The sequence below is a fragment of the Ornithorhynchus anatinus genome, chromosome 11, assembly GCF_004115215.2.
Source record: "Ornithorhynchus anatinus isolate Pmale09 chromosome 11, mOrnAna1.pri.v4, whole genome shotgun sequence".
NCBI lineage: Eukaryota > Metazoa > Chordata > Mammalia > Monotremata > Ornithorhynchidae > Ornithorhynchus > Ornithorhynchus anatinus.
The window spans coordinates 34,180,429-34,196,983 of NC_041738.1; the positions used below are offsets into that span (position 1 = coordinate 34,180,429).

The 16,555-nt window shown below is 50.7% G+C and overlaps 1 protein-coding gene across 1 annotated transcript; it reads left to right on the top strand.

The window, feature by feature from the left end:
- Positions 1-802: 802 nt before the first annotated feature.
- CX3CL1 (C-X3-C motif chemokine ligand 1) lies at positions 803-13,254 on the top strand. The gene is made up of 3 exons (XM_029076206.2): positions 803-1,030; positions 8,290-8,410; positions 11,214-13,254. The coding sequence occupies exons 1-3, from the start codon at positions 964-966 to the stop codon at positions 12,259-12,261; spliced, it is 1,236 nt and encodes a 411-aa protein (XP_028932039.1). The 5' UTR covers positions 803-963; the 3' UTR covers positions 12,262-13,254.
- The last annotated feature ends 3,301 nt before the right edge of the window (positions 13,255-16,555 follow it).

Here is a 16,555-nt window from a genome sequence, read left to right on the forward strand (position 1 = left end):
TTCATTTGGGGCCTGCTCAGAGAGGGCCACGACCGCTAGCCCAGTTGCCGAGTCCTTGCCCGAGAGTCCTGTCTGGGGTTCTACAGTTTAGTCCAGCCTGACGGGGGATCTAGAGGAGCTGCCCAAAAGCTCAGGGTCCCTGCTGTCTAAGAAGGCACAGGAGGGACCCAGGACCAGAGAGGCAGCTGGGACGGCAGCAAGGGTCCAAGGCAGGTCAAGGCCCATCCGTCTCTCTCCGCCAACTAAACAGAGGCCAAGGAATCCTTGTCCTTACCAACGGAGAAGCTCCCGGGAAAGGAGCAGGGAATGGAGCCGGGCCCCACGTCGCTTGGGGTCAGTGTAGGGGGGGAAAGGCCTGGTTCAGAAAGAGCGCCACACAAACCACCCCTCTCCCCCGCGACAAGTGGTTGAGACCCTGTCCAGGCCCCTCCAGGAATGGAGCATCTCCACAGCGGAATAAAGCCATTTGGCTCCAGGGGAGACAGAGAGACAGACCGGGGAGGAGGATGGTTTTAGAAACCTTCCCTGACAACAGCCGGGTGCCTCGATGGAAAGAAACGGAAGGGCTTGGATGGAAGCCAAGGGGAAAGAAAGGGAGCGAGGAAGGAACTGGCAACAGAGTAGGGGTCTGCGTGGCAGCGGCCCCTCCGACGTTCGATGCTGCCCCTGAGATAAGCCGGAAGGTGTGTTCCTTGGCAACGTCCTGAGAAATCCGAGTAAACCAGTAAGCAGACTCTTCCGGCGGCAGCTCCTTTGCCTCTTTCCTCTCTCCTCCCACAAGGCAGAGCGGGGGGGGAGGAGGGCGTGCGGGGGCTGGGCATGCAGCACATAAACCAGCAGCCAGTGTTCTCCCAGTAGCCAAAGGTTCGCCGTTGTGGCTGAGACTTCAGTGTGGGGAAGACAGAGTACCAGAGCGGCAGCGGGCACCTCTCAGAGCAGAGAGAGCCTCTCCAGGGAAGAACGATGCCGGTTTTTCCCTGGGAGCTGCTCAGCCTCTGGGCTGCCTGGAACCTGACCATCCTGGGAGCAGGTGAGTTGGGGGGACGGGGGCGGAGGTCCTTCGGGGAGATGACACACACTGCACCCTTTTCCGTCGCCTCCCCAGGGCCCCGCTTTGGCTTGCTGGGAGAACCGCGCTGAGGAAGCATTTGCTTCTCGTCTCCTGGGGATTCTATCGTGCTCTCCCACGCTCTTAGTACACAGTAAGTGCTCAGTCAATGGTATCGATCGACTGATTGATCGATTGATTATGGGCGGGAACGTATCTCCTAATACTGTTGTATCGTACTCCCCCAAGAGCTTAGTACACGGTAAGCACTCAGTCAAAGGCACTGACTGACTGATCGATCGACTGATTATGGGCAGGGAACATGTCTGCTCATTCTATTGTATCCTCCCAAGCATTTAGTACAGTGTCCTGCACATAGTAAGTGCTCAATAAATGGCATTGATTGATTGATTGAATCTGGCAGGATTTCCAGCAGGGAGGAAAGGGGATGAGAATGACTGACAGCCCCCTCGTCCCCCAACTGGAAACTGCTGGCTCGTTCTGGCGCTGCCCGGAGAGCCGTGCGCTATCGTTTCGACGGCTGAAAGATGAACTGGGCACCTGCGATAAAGGCTCTGGCATCGTACCGGAGAATTAGCCACAATTCCAGCCCCGGGGACCCCCGGGAGAAGGGAGTGATGTAGTGGAGGGTTCCGGGGGCTGCAGAGGAGGGGTGCCCCTCACTGCCGACCCCGCCACCACTGCAGTGGGGTTCTGAAGGTTACTGGTGACCAGCCAGGTGGAACCAGGCTGCAGGGAGGGAAGAGGCTTGTCAGATGAGAGGCGGGAGTCGGGGCTGCCAATAGCAGGGGCCGCAGAGAAGGAGCCCAGCTGGGAGGGTTTGCCCGGTGGGCAAAGTGGAAGCAGCAGGTCCGGGACACCGGCTCGGTCTCAAGACCGAATGCCGCAGAGACGCGGCTGGGGCTGCTGGACCGGAACGGAGCATTCTCTCCTCTCTCCAGCATCCCTCCTCCCTCCCACAGAGCAAAGGGAGGCTGGGGGAACAGTGGGTTAATGAGACACCAGACTGAGGAGCCTTAGAATTGAAGGAGACCCTAGAAATAGCTCTTCCCTGTGGAGCTAACCACCCCTCCCTCCCCACACACACATTCTGGGCCTCTCTCCTTCACAGATCTTTTCACCTGGGAATTCCCAGGGAGCAGGGCAAAGTCTTCATGCATTCCTAGCGTTAGGGTAAGTGGATAAGTGAAGGCCCAGGGTGGGGAGAAATTACACCGCCTGCCCTCCACCAACGCCCCAGTCCCCGGTGGACAGAGTTCAGGAAAGAACCCAGGCATCCTGGCTTTCCCTGTCCAGCTCCTGTCCCTCGGCCCTGGGAGGAGAAGATTGTGCTCAGAGAGATGGGTAGCCCCTCTTTCCTCCCTTCCTCTCACCTGGGACGCATTTCATCTGGCATCTTCCCACAGTATTGGGAGAGGGCTTCCTCATTAAGGATCGTCAATTTAACATTAGCACTGTGTCACTATTTATCCAAAAGACTCCAAATCTGGAAAACATCCAATGGTCTCCTGATGATGAATTGAATCGTCAGTCAGTTGTATTTACTGAGTGCTGACTGTATGCAGAGCACTGTGCTAAGCGCTTAGGAGAGTATAACATAACAATATAACAATTCGCTGCCCACAATGAGCTTACAGTCAAAAGGGAATTATGGAATACAAAGCTTGAGTCCGGGTTAGATTTTCTTCCTTCCACCTGGCCCACCAAGGTGTCGGAGACCCCTTGTCTCTCTTCTTTCAGAATAATCATAATTCTGGTATTTGTTCATTCATTCATTATTCAATGGTATTTTTTGAGCGCTTACTGTGGGCAGAGCACTGTATTAAGCTCTTGGAAAGTACAACTGGGCAACAGATAGAGACAATCCCTACCCAACAGTGGGCTCACGGTCTACGCTCACTATGCTCCAGGTACTGTACTAAGCACTGATAACAAGCTAATCAGAATGGACATAGTCCAAGTCCCTCATGGGGTTTACAGTCTTAATTCCTATTTTCCAAATGAGGTAACTGAGGCTCAGGAAAGCGAAGTGACTTGTCCAAGTTCACACAGCAGACAGGTGAAGACGGTCACCCAGGTCCTCTGGCTCCCAGGCCTGTGCTTTATCCACTAGACCACACTGCTTTCCTGCCTCTAGAAACCTGTTGGATGGGAGCCAGCCAACCGCAAGCTTCAGGAGCCTTGGCCAGAACAAACCACTAAGTAGCCATGCTCCATGGCCAGCGGACTCACCCCTATCACACTGCCCAGGAAGGAGAGGATGGGAAAAGCAAATCAAACCCTTCATGGGCCAGGGGCAACCTCCCTTCTGTCACGCAGCTGGGGGCCCAGTTGATTCAGAACTGTAAGCTCCTTACAGGCCGGGAATCTGTCTACCACTTCTGTGGTATTGTTATAGAGTACTCTCCCAAGTGTTTAGTACAGTGCCCTGCATGCAGTAAGCACTCAATCAATACGATCGATTGCCTGAGAACACACATCGGCTGCAGCTGCCCAAGTGGAGAGCCGACAGCTAGCTGGCTGACTGGATCGATAGCCCTAGCCAAACAAGATCGTTAGTTTCAAAGCCTGCGCTCTGGGGCTTGGATGACCAGATCTGGCTGTTGCCACTACTCAGGTGGAAGTGAGAGTGACCAGAACTTTTCTTTCCTTTTGTCAGGATGGCTGGTCCTAGTGTAGACACTGGTGTCCTTTCTGCCTCTGACATAAAGAGCCTTCCTAGGGGAACCCAGAGATGCAGTGTGGTTTAGTGGATAGAGCACAGGCCTAAGAGTCAGAAGGACCTGGGTTCTAATCCCGGTTCCACCACTTGCTTGATGTGTGACCATGGGCAAGTCACTTGACTTCTCTGTGCCTCAGTTACCTCATCTGTAAAATGGGGATTAAGACTGTGACCCCCCACGTGGGACATGGACTGTGTCCAACCTGATTAGCTTGCATCTAACCTAGGGCTTAGAGTGCTCTTCATGGGCAGGGAATGTTTCTGCTAATTCAGTTGTATTGTACTGTCCCAGAAAAAGTCATCTGCATTTAGTAAGGTCTCATTAAATACCACTGATTAATTGGTTGGGACACAGTAAACAATTCACAAATACCATAACAAAAAGTTACCCTAGAGTCCGAAGGCTAGAGTAGTGCTATTGGGATCAAAATTCCCATTTGAAATTAATCGTGGGATTTGTTTAGTGCTATGTGCCAAGAACTGCACTCAACACTATGATAGATGCAAGATAATAGACTGGACACAGTTCTCATGGCCCATGGGGCTCACGGTTTACAGGGGAGGGAGAAGGGGTATTTAACTCTCATTTTGCAGATGAGAAAACTGAGGCACAAGGAAGTCAAATGTCTCCCTACAGGTCACACAGCAGACAAGCGGTAGAATGAGGGTGAGAACCCAGGTGTCCCGACTCCCAAATCTGAGTTCTTTCCCTTAGGCCACGCCATTCCAACCTGTGGCCAACCTTCCCCTGCTCACAGCCACCTTAATAATCATGACGGAATTTGTTAAGCACTTACTACGTGTCAAACACTGTTCTAAGCACTGAAATAGATACAAGCTAATCAGGTTGGACACAGTCCCTGGCCCACACGGGGCTCACAGTCTTAATCCCCATTTTACAGGTGAGGGAATTGAGGCACAGAGAAGTTAAGTGGCTCACTCAAGGGCATACAGCAGATAAGTGGTAGAGCTGGAACCCAGGTCCTTCTGACTCCCAGGGCTGTGCTCTATCCACTAGTTTACCCCGCTAGTGGATACTGGGGCTGAAGGTGAGCCAAAGCGTGAGGAGGAAAGGTGGGTTCAGTGGCACAGCGGGTTATTCAAGAATGGCCCGTGGGTCAGGAGTAGCTGGAAATAGAAGAAGTGTTCGCCTACTGGTTAGAGCACAAGGTGAGGGGTGGGAAGAGGAGCATGTTCAGGAAGATGGTACCCCAGCAGAGGGGCCAGGAGCTGGAGCCCTGGAAGGGCTAGTGGAAGCCGGTGAGCTTCAGAGTTGCCCGATGCAGTGGATGCACCCTGGGAGCGAATCACCCTGTTGTTTCCCAAACCAAGGCCAGAGCTTGCCAGATATACCATGGATGCACCCAGGGGGCTGGGGGTTTCTTGCTTTCTTGTCCCCTCCAATCCATGCCCAAGCCTGCCCTGCTGTGTCACTGCTTGTGCAGGCGGGGATACGTCAGTCTCCCGAAATGACTTGATTTGCTTTGCAGCCCCAGAACCAGAGATTCTAGTTCTTTATATAATGAACATGCAGAAACAAGGCCAGAAAAGGCTTTTTTTATGAGCTGACTCACTCACTCCCACAGCTTCCCCCTAAATTTTTAAAGGAACAGAAAAAACCAGCTCTTACCTTCCCTCCCTGGAGCTGTTCACAGGGAGAGAGGAGCTCCCGGATAAAACAGAGCCGGCTCTCGGGGAGGGCCTGGCCTAGGGGTTGACGGGAGTGGGGGCCAGAGGGTACATACAAGCAGGGAGAAGAACCTCCGCCATCCTTCCCGTCACCTCTCCCCTTCTTTGGGCTTGGCAGGGAATTCAGAGTAGAAAAAGCCACCTGAAGAGGTGAATGAAGGAAGTGGGACTCTAGACTGAAAGCTCGTTGTGGGCAGGGAACATGTCGACCAAGTGCTTAGTGCAGTGTGCTGTATATAGTAAGTGCTCGATACTACTACTACTAATAATTGTGGTATTTGTTAAGCGCTTACTATGTGCCAGGCACTGTACTAAATGCTGGGGGGGGGGATACAAGCAGATCAGGTCCCTGCCCTACGCGGGGCTCACAGCCTCAATCTCCACTTTACAGGTGAGGTAATTGAGGCCCAAGGAAGTTAAGTGATTTGCCCGAGGTCACACAGCAGGGAAGTGGCAGAACTGGGATAAGAAGCCATGACCTTCTGACTCCCAGGCATTGCTGATGATGATAATGATGAGGATGCCTGTTCCTTTCTTCCACTTGCTGCTCCCGACGACCACCAAACCAGTCCAGTCCCTGGAGGGGCTCTTCTCCCCAAAGTCCCATGACTGGAGCTAGAGTCTGACTCTAGAGTCTGATCCAGGACCTGCTTGGCTATTCATTCAATAGTATTTATTGAGCGCTTACTATGAGCAGAGCACTGTACTAAGCGCTTGGAATGAACAAGTCGGCAACAGATAGAGACCCTCCCTTTTGACGGGTTTACAGTCTAATCGGCTAAAGGAGCAGCTTGCCTGAACGGGAAGAGCACAGGCTCTGGGAGTCAGCGGCATGGTCTAGTGGAAAGAGCACGGCCCTGAGAGTCGGAGGACACGAGTTCTAATCCTGGATCTGTCACGTGTATGCTGTGGGACCTCGGGCAAGTCACTCACCTTCTCTGTGACTCAGTTCCCTCATCTGTAAAATGGGGATTAAGACTACGAGCCCCATGTGGGACAGTGTCCAATTTGATTACCTTGTATCGACCCTAATGCTTAGAACAGTGCTTGGCACATAGTAAGTACTTAACAAATACCACAGTTATTAATAGAGAACCTCAGTTTTAATCCAGGCTCTGCCATTTGTCTGCTGTGTGACCCTGGGCAAGTCATTTAATTTCTCTGTATCTCAGTTACCTCATCCGTAAATGGAGATTAAATCCTACTCCCTCCTACTTAGATTGTGAGTTCCTGCTCTCTGGGAAGAAATGCACGGATCCCAGGCCACACTGCAGCTCCTTCAATCCTAGGAGAGGAGGTGGAGGAGGAAGAAGAATGGGAGGAGGAGATGGAGGAGCAGGAGGAGGACAGGGGACAGTCCTTGAGAGATTTCTAAGACAGGAGCCACTCAACTCAGAGACTTCCTCTACTTGGCAGATCTGTCAAGGGCTATTAGGTTTGGAATGGAGAGAGAAAATATCTTCCCTGTTTAACCTCAGGAAATTCCAGAGCATTGAGTGGTGTTTTTCATGAAGGGGGATCTTTGCCCTAAGCCCAAACTTCAGTGAAAATATAGATGAACTGAAAAGTTTGTTTTTTTGTTTCCTTACTGGGAAGACCCTTGCTCTGTTACCCTACCCCTCAGAAGAAATCCCAAACTCAGAGCCCACGTCAGAGGTTTCAATAGGTTCAAAGGAGCCTGGGTATATGGCCCTGTTAGGTCTGTCCCGGGGGGGACTCAAGACCACCCCGACCCTGTTACAGTGTCCTTTTTCATCCACCCCCAAGCAGGCTGCTGGGACTCTGGGAAACGGAGGGCCTCGCTGAGGGGAAAGCCCCGAGTCACTTGGGAGCCCCCAAAGTGTGTTGGGGGGAGAACAGGGTGGTAGAAGGGAGCTTCCTAAGAACATCTCATACCTCATTTACTTTCACATGCTGGTTTCTAGGGAAGTTCCTCAGCACCTGCAAAGGGCCAAATGTGAATCACATAAAGTAATAATAATAATGTTGGTATTTGTCAAGCGCTTACTATGTGCAGAACACTGTTCTAAGCACTGGGGTAGATACAGGCTAATCAGGTTGTCCCACATGAGGCTCACAGTTAATCCCCATTTTACAGATGAGGGAACTGAGGCACAGAAAAGTGAAGTGACTTGCCCCCAGTCACACAGCTGACAAGTGGCAGATTAGAACCCATGACCTTTGACTCCCAAGCCCAGGGTTTTTCCACTGAGCCACGCTGCTTTCCCTAAGTAGAGGGAGCTGGGAGTGACAAGGGTCTTTGATGTCCTCGGGAAACCTCCAACCCCAAATGCATTTACTTCATTCCTCCTGGAGGCGGGGTCAGTACCCTCGGCCATTCCCAAACACTTTTTCTGGTACCGGGAAGGGTAGTTATTTGGGATGGAAGAACATTTGAGGAGTTTGTCTGACACGTGACACTCCTGCTGGCATTGAAAACCGGGACCGGTCCCATTGCCCGTCAATCCTCTCCCGGCTATCCCTCTCAAGAACCAGGGTGGTGAAGAGGAGAAGCTGAAGGATGAAACAAGTAGACTTCCATAATCATGAAGCCTGATGGAGGCTCCAATTCCTTCCCCCGTTGAGCCGGTGGAGCACGTGACTGGGAATCGGGTCTTGGGTTTACTCCCAGTTGGGCTGCTAACTCACTAGGCAGCCTCATTTTACCACCCACGTCGTCTTCTATCCTGCCTCTTAGGGGTCTGAAGTGACAGAGACAGAGGTGGATGAGTTCGGAACCGAAATGGAATGCTGAGAAGTAACATAGATGGGCAAGTGTTCTCTAACTATGGGGCTTGTGTCATTTTAGGACAACATTTAGGTGTGAGCAAGTGTTCCAGTGACTGTGTGGTAATGACTAAAGAACTCAACCAGAGTGTCTTGAAGAGTTATGAGGAGACCAAACCATCATGCCTCCGAAAAGCTATCATGTAAGTCTGTGTCCTCTTCCTCCAGCACATTCACGCTGAAAGCCACACACCATCAGGGATGGCAGATCTGAAGAGGGTGGGGAGGGACACCCCAGGAGATTGACATAGTAACCGTTAGCTTGGCTCCCACGGGTCTTTGGGCATAATGGGCAGCTAAAGTCAGTCTACCAGCCGAAGTCATATGCCCTAGTGGAATCAGAGGATCTGGGTTTTAATCTCGGCCCTGCACTTGTCTGCTGTGTGATCTTGGGCAAGTTACTTATCTTCTCTGGGCCTCAGTTTCCTCATCTATAAAATGGACATTCAAAACCTGTTCTCCTCAGAGTGTGAGACCCATGTGGGGCAGGGACTGTGTCCAATCAGATTAACTTGCATCTATCCCAGAGTTTAGAACAGTGTTCGACCCAGAGGAAGTGCTTAAAGAATGTAAAAAAAATAATACTACTTAGATTGTGAGCGCCATGTAAATCAATCAGTGGTATTATTGAAAGCTTACTCTGTGCACAGCACTCTAAAATGCAACAGAATTAGTGGACACGTTCCCTGCCCGTAATATTAGCTTCTAGTCTAGAGACGAGCTTACAGTCTAAACCCGTATGGGTCAGGGGCTGTATTCAACCTTGTGTCCTACCAGTGCTCAGTGCAGTGCTTGCCACACAGTAAGCACTTGTTATTTTAATGTTCTGATGGAATTACCTCACCCTCTCTACTGGCTTCCTAAATCTGATCAGTTTCATCTTTTCCGCTCCTTTCCAAAAGGGATTTGGCAAGCTGGAATCAGTGTCTAAAGTAGCTGATGAATTGATATCCCCGAGTAAAAATAAAATGGGACTTGGTGGGATTTTTAATGGGAAACTTCTACTTGTGGAAGGAAATAGGCAGCTTCCTTTGCTGATCATGGCATTGTCTTGAAGTCCAAGAACAGTGAGAGGAAGTTAGAATTGGACAAAATAGATGTTAACACCAGCATCTCCCTACTGTCTCTTGAGTGTTTTTTTCTTTCACAAGACATGATGATGTACAAATAAATCATCCAAATAACCATGAAGTGGTGAGCACTGATGAGAGAGTAGAGTTTTGAGCTGGACCTAATCTCTAGGCTCCTGACACTTTGGTTTCATTTTTATATTTTTCCCTTTAGGGAGGCCACATTTTCCAGCCCATTGCTTTGGCTCCGATTCTCATGACCCCCAAGTGTTACATACCAGCAGCGCTAAAGAAACAAAGTCATTCTGCAACTAAGTCCTAACCTCACTTTTGGCCAAGGCCTGGCTCTCTTAGGCAGCCAGATCCTGCATCTGAGAATCTGGTTTCATGCTAGTGATTTAGTCGAGGGCTTTGGGGGAAGCCATGGTGAAAGCAAAATGCAGACTACCCTGTGGTTATTGTTGAGACCCTCACCACAGTGTCCCATTGCCTTCTCTGGGCCCAATCTAAATTCTCATCTCTCTACTGCCTCTCCCAAGCACTTAATCACAACCCCAAGCCCTTAGGTATTTCCCTGCCCCCATCCCCACAGAATTTATGAATATATCCTTATACTCGGTTGCTTTCCTTAACTGTAATTTCCTTTAATGTCTGCCTCCCGTGTTGCACTGGAATAGATACAAGCTAAGCAGGTTGGACACAGTCCATAACCCACGTGGAGATCACAGTCTTAATTCCTGTTTTACAGATGAGGTAACTGAGGCACAGAGAAGTTAGATGACTTGCCCAAGAAAATGCCGCAGATAACTGGCAGAGCCAGAATTGAGTGATGCCCCTTTTCCTCTTGGTACCAATTGCTCCAGGCATCCTCCTCATTTTTCTTTTTTTTTTGTATGAAAATGAAACTGTTTAGTGTTTATCTTTTGGATCGTGCAAATGAAACCTTACATGGAATACTTGGGGATGCATATGGTGAAAAATAACAAAAATGAAGACAGTGAGTTTGAGAAGCAGGCTTGGCGAGGAGAAACTAAGGAAATTGAATGGGTTTATTTACAGCAGAACACCAAAGAAAGGGGATGAGGAATGGGGAGGGAGGAAATTTAATAACAAACTCCAAGTGGACGGGGGATGTTGTGGGGATGATGGTAAGCGGCTGTTCGGCTTCCCCTACTCTGAACAAGAGTGAATGAGTTTAGACGGAGGCTCTGGCACCACGGGAGTGAGGTTGTATAATCTAGTTCCCTAGAGATTGTTCAGAAAAGGGCCAACAGCTGTTTTCTATGAAGAGTCTCATCAGTCCGCCCACGAGGCAGAGAATGGATGAGACCAGCTTCCAGCTCTTGGCTTCTTGTGGATTACCCTCTCGGTAATTCTTTACTTCACATCACCTCCACCTTGAAGGGGACCCATTTTACACATATGAAGGTGAAAGGGGTGAGCAGAAGGTAGCATCACAGAGTTTCAGAATCCAAAACATGGAGGTCAAGGCCCTAGGTTTGCAAATCCCCAAAGGCAGTTTGCTTCCCTAAGTACTTGACCCCGGGGACCTCACCCAGAAGCCCTAAAACAAACAATCTGAAGCACTAAACCAACAGCCTTGAGCAATCCTGTCTGCATAACCACAGGGCGAATGGAGTCAATTACCTTTTGACTTCCACAGAGGGTTCCATACAGCAACTTTCCCAGTCAGTGCTGGGTGATATCCACACAGTGTCCTGCCTGTAACCAAGGGAGAAGGCGGCTTAGTAGCTGCCTAATTCCCACCTGTGAATTCTTTCCCCGCTGCGCAGTGCAGTGCTCTGCACAGAGTCGAGTGCTTCATAAATACTATTACTACTGTCTGAGGAATGCAACCAAATCCTTTGCCTTTCAGATTCACCACTAAAAGGAATAGACGCTTTTGTGCGGATCCCAAGGAGGAATGGGTACAGGAAGCCATGAAGAAACTGGACAGAAAAACCACCCGTGAGAATCCCGTGACCGAGAAAAAAGATGGAGGGACTTTTGAAAAGTTAACAGGGGGTCAAGGGCCGACAACCCCTCAGGGGAGCGGCGCGGCTGCCCCTGTTTCCGGCTCCCCACCGGCTTCTGAATCAGCCAATGCTACGGCCCCCATGAACGAGAGCCTTGAGGGGTTCAGTCCCAGGGCCACGGAGAGGCTCACCGGAATCTCCCCCGGGCCCCTAGAGGTGTCCAGTCCAGCACCTACGGGCCCTGATCCTGAGGTGGAAGTTTCCTCCTCAACAGCCACTGACCCTGACACTGCCTCCAGAAGCCCCTCCGTTCATCCCCGGGGAGGTGAAAGGTCAAACACGACTGCCGAATCCATGCCAACTGAGACCCCGTGGGGCTTGGCTCCCCTCCCATCCGAAGCCGGTCTCCCTCACGAGGATAAGGCCCCTGAGTTCACTCCGGGGTCCCCTGCGGTTTCGTCCTCCCCCGGGACCTCCCCGGTTCAGTCTGAGACGGCAAGCCATTCCACGGAGGAACAGGAAACCGGGACGAGCGAAGCCCCCAAGAGCGGGGAGGGGGATCCCGCCACCTCTCCCACGGGCCCGTTCTCCGACTGGGGGACAGACAGAGCAGCTGCTTCTCCTTTCCCTCTGTCGAGCGCCAGTTCCAAGCCGGTGAGCGACGGCAGTCCGTCCTCCCAGGCCAAAGTTCCTCTGAGGGCCTCGGCTGAGTCCCAGGGGCTCGACATGCCCATCACGGCCATCCCCGGCTCCCCGGAGGCCGCGACCAGGAGGCAGGCTTTCGGCCTTCTGGCCTTCCTGGGCTTTTTGTTTTTCTTGGGGGTCGCCATGTTCGCCTACCAGAGCCTCCAGGGATGCTCCCGGAAGATGGCCGAAGAGGTGGTGGAGGGGCTGCGCTACATGCCCAAGAGCTGTGGGAGTAACTCTTACGTCCTGGTACCTGTGTGAGCCCCTCCCAGCGTCAGACTCAGTCAGCTTTCTCACCGCCTTCCTTTCCTTCACCGGGAACGTCGTCTTCTTTTAAGATGATGCCATCTCTCCCGAGCCAGGTGGCTGGACTGAACCGGAAACCCCAACCCGAGGAAGTCATCTTGGAAGGGAGCCAACTCCGGCCCCCAGGGTGGACTGGTGCTTCTGAACTGGGCCCGAGAGAAGCGGTTCACTGGTCACTGAGCCCCTAATTGGAGAAAAAAAAAGTCCTTCTGCCGCTGGTCGGCCAGTTCCCCTCCTGACCCCAACCCTTGCCATCATTTTCTTATTATTTATTGAGGGCCCCCAGGTGCCTCTGACGGCTGTCATACCACCCCCGTGCCATTGGCTGGCTGAGTCGAGAACTCTTTCTCTATTGTCCTTTGCTGCCTGCCCGGTTCCCACGGCGGGAGGCGTCGTCCGAGTCACTTGTACAGTTACAGTTTACCTTCGCTGGGACTTGTTTGCATGAAGCAGGTGTGACGTCCTGGGTCAACCCCCCTCCAGCCTGCCCAAATCCTGGAGGCTAGTTCATTCCCTCTCAAAAAGACCGGGGCAGTGGGAAGGGGTGGGATACCTTGTATTTTTTTTTTTTCCTGTTATCTTTGGTCTCAGCAAGTCCCAAATGAAGGTTTTTGCTCCAGGAGGGTGGAGTGGTTAGGCTGTTTCTATGATCCCACAAGACCCCCCTGCCTCGAATCTCCTTCCTCACTACATCCCGCCCCCCCCCTAAACCTTCCCCTTCCTCCAAGTCTTTAGATCAGCGAAGAAAGTTGTCCAATGGCTTCTACTGACCTGTTGTCCTCTTGGGAAGCCCTGAGCGAAGGGAAGTGAAGGGGGGTGTGATGCAATAGAGCAGTAACCCCCAAATGGCTGCTAGTGGGATGATCAGCCAGAGTGACTTTTTTTTTAAATGGTATATGTTTAGCACTTTCTATGTGCCAGGCACTCTACTAAGCGCTGGGGTAGATTTAAGATAATCAGACTAGACACAGTCCATGTGGGGCTCGCAGTATTAATTCCCACTTTAAAGATGAGGTAAGTGAGGCATAGAGAAATTAGTGACTTGCTCAAGGTTACCAAGAAGACAGTGGTGCAGCTGGAATTAGGACCCAGGTCTTCCGACTCCCAGGCTCATCCTCTTTCCACTAGGCCATGCTGCTTGAAAGGTCAAAACTGTTAGATCCCAGCAGCCTGAATCCTTTATGAAGTTCCTAGAGCAGAAAAGCCCTGGGAGTTTCTTTCCCACTCCAGCTGTTGGCCTGAAACAGGCTTTCTGGGTTTAGGATCATTATGCTTTTTCCTTTTTTGGGTTCTCTTGTCTGGGTGGATGAGGACGGAGGGAAGAAGCAGCATGGCCTAGTGGATAGATCGTGGGCCTGGAAGTCAGAAGGATCTGGGTTCTAATCCCAGCTCCACCACTTGTGACCTTGGGCAAATCATTTCGCTTCTCTCTATCTCGGGTCCCTCATCTGTAAAATGGGGGTTAAGACTGTGAGCTCCATGTGGGACATGGATGGTGTCCAACCTGATTACTGTGGGGAAAAACACTCCTGAATTTGTGCTCCCCTGGCAGGGAATATCTCTCTTTATTGCTGTACTGTACTTTCCAAGCGCTTAGTACAGTGCTCTGCATGCAGTAAGCATTCAATAAATACAATCGAATGAATGAATTACTTTGTAGCTACCCCAGTGCTGATAATAGTGCCTATCCGATAGTAAGGCCTTAACAAATACCATTTTAAAAAAAAAAAAAGGAAGCCATGGCCATAGATGCTACATTTTTAGAGAGCCCCCCGCGAGCATCTTCTCTGTCATATTTTGTATTTTGTTAAGAAAAAAAGCATTAAAGTCCTGTGATGCGAGCAACTGCATTTTTGCTGGTGATGGCACAACTAATAAAGACCGTGTCAGAATGTCTGCGTCAGCGCGGCCAAGGGAGGAGCTGGAGAACCGGAGGCCTCGGTTTCCATGGGGTGGGCGTGAGGGGTGGGGGCCGGGCCCCGACCTCCCTCTCAGGACCGCTGGAACCATCAGACCGGGAAGGATGAAGTTCTTCAAGCTGACAGTCAAAAAGAGGGTATGGCAAAGAGGGACTTTTACCAACATTCAGTCCTCTCTCTCCTCACTTGTGGCATCTCTCGCCTTCTTGCTGCTAGGGAAGGTGTCTTTGGGCTGCGAAGGGGCTGGGAATATTTGGAAGGAAGGTAGTGGGGCAAGAGGGCAGGGGGAGGCTGAGGGAGGGCAGATTCAACAGCACAGTCTAGCGGATAGAGCACGGGTCCGGGAGTCAGAAGGCCATGGGTCCTAATCCCAGCTCCACCACGTATCTGCTGCGTGACCTTAGGCAAGTCACTTCACTTCTCTGGGCCTCAGTTACCTCATTTGTAAATTGGGGATTGAGACCGTGAGCCCCATTTGGGACAGGGACTGAGTCCAACCCGACTTGTTTGTATCTACTCCAGAGTTTAGTACAGTGCCTGGAACATAGTAAGTACTTAGCAAATACCATCATTCATTAATTAGTTAATTAATTATGCCACACCCAGTCCTCTAATCTCTCCTTCACTGCCAAGAGAGCAGTGAATTGTTCTTACCTTTCTTCCGTCCCCCACTCTCTGCCCTGTATACCTTTTTAATACTCCTAAAAATAATAGTGCTTTTAAGCACCTCCTATGTGCCAAGCACTGTCCTACTACTAATAATAATGGTATTTGTTGAGCGCTTACTATGTGCCAGACACTGTGCTAAGCAACGGAGTGGATACAAAGAAAGCAGGTTCCACAGAGTCCCTCTCCCGTGGTGGGCTCACAGTCTCCATCCCCATTTTACAGATGAGGTATCTGAGGCAGAGAGAAGTGCTGTGACTTGCCCAAGGTCACACAGCAGACAAATGGTGGCACCAAGATTAGAACCCATGACCTTCTGACTCCCAGGCCTGGGCTCTGTCCACTACTCCTTGCTGCTTCTAAGCACCAGTGTAGATACAAGACAATCAGGTTGGACCCAGTACCTGGCCCTCATGGTCTAAGCAAGAGGGAGACAGATATTGAATCCTCCTTTTACAGATAAGGAAACTAAGGCACAGAGAATAATAATAATTATGGTACTTGTTAAGTGCTTCCTATGTGCCAAGCTCTTTTCTAAGCCCTGGGATAGACACTGGTTAATCAGTTTGGACACAGTCCCTGTCCCACAGGGGGCTCATACTCTTATCCTTATTTTACAGATGAGGTAACTGAGGCACAGAGAAGTTGAAGACTTGCCACAGGTCACACAGCAGACATGAGGGAGAGCTGGGATTAATAATAGCAATGATAATTATTGTTATTACTATTTCAATATTTGTTAAACACTTACCGTGTGCCAGGCACCGTACTAAGCGCTGGGGTGGATGTAAGAAATCGGTTGGGATACAGTCCCTGTCCCACCTGGGGCCCACAGTCTTAATGCCCATTTCACAAATGAGGTAACCAAGGCACAGAGAAGTCAAATGACTTGCTCAAGGTCACATAGCAGAAAAGTGGTGGAGTTGGGATCAGAACCCACGTCCTCTGACCAGGTTTGAACAAAGTCAGCACCAGGAAATCAGAATCTGCACATTCATCCAACCCTCTTCCAAGAAACCATGCAAATCCCCTCGAGGGATCCCATAACAAGCTTTGCACATAACAAATAACGACCGAGCAGCACAGAGATCCGGGTAGCTCAAACAAGCCAGACAGATATGTCTTGGATGGGAGCTCGTCAGCCGCCATGGGTTGATGGAGTTGATGGGGAGGGTGGGAAAAGACGGGATGGGACACAGATTACCTTAGTCCCTCTGAGTTCTTAAGGGGTAGGTAGAGCTGAAATTGCACCCTCCCGAGTGCTCAGTATAGTCCTTTGCACACAGTAAGTGCTCAAAAGACACGATTGAATCAAGTCAACCAATAAATGACTAAACCAGCATGCTCCTGTTGAGACTGTAAACCCCCTTTATTTCTGAATAACTGTTTTTTTTCCCCGGGCCCAGGCACCACTCCGTTATTCCAGAGAGAGTGGGACCCGCTGCCATCAAAACCGCTCCCCAGGCATGGAGAATTCCATGGCCACCCGAATTGATCCATAGCCTGGGGTGGGAAGTCAAAGATAATGAGCTGCTATGATAAGGAAAATCCCCAGGCAGGTATTCTTAGTTACCCAGAAAGGATGTGTTTATGGAATTACTAAGTTATTTCCTTATCTTACTTCTTATGAGTCATTCCTAAAACCGTTGAGAAACATACTATTG

Coding starts and splice junctions, on each gene's coding strand:
- CX3CL1 (XM_029076206.2), top strand. CDS start 964: ATGCCGGTTTTTCCCTGGGAGCTGCTCAGCCTCTGGGCTGCCTGGAAC. Junction 1,031..8,289: donor CCTGACCATCCTGGGAGCAG/GTGAGTTGGGGG, acceptor GTGTCATTTTAG/GACAACATTTAGGTGTGAGC. Junction 8,411..11,213: donor TGCCTCCGAAAAGCTATCAT/GTAAGTCTGTGT, acceptor TTTGCCTTTCAG/ATTCACCACTAAAAGGAATA.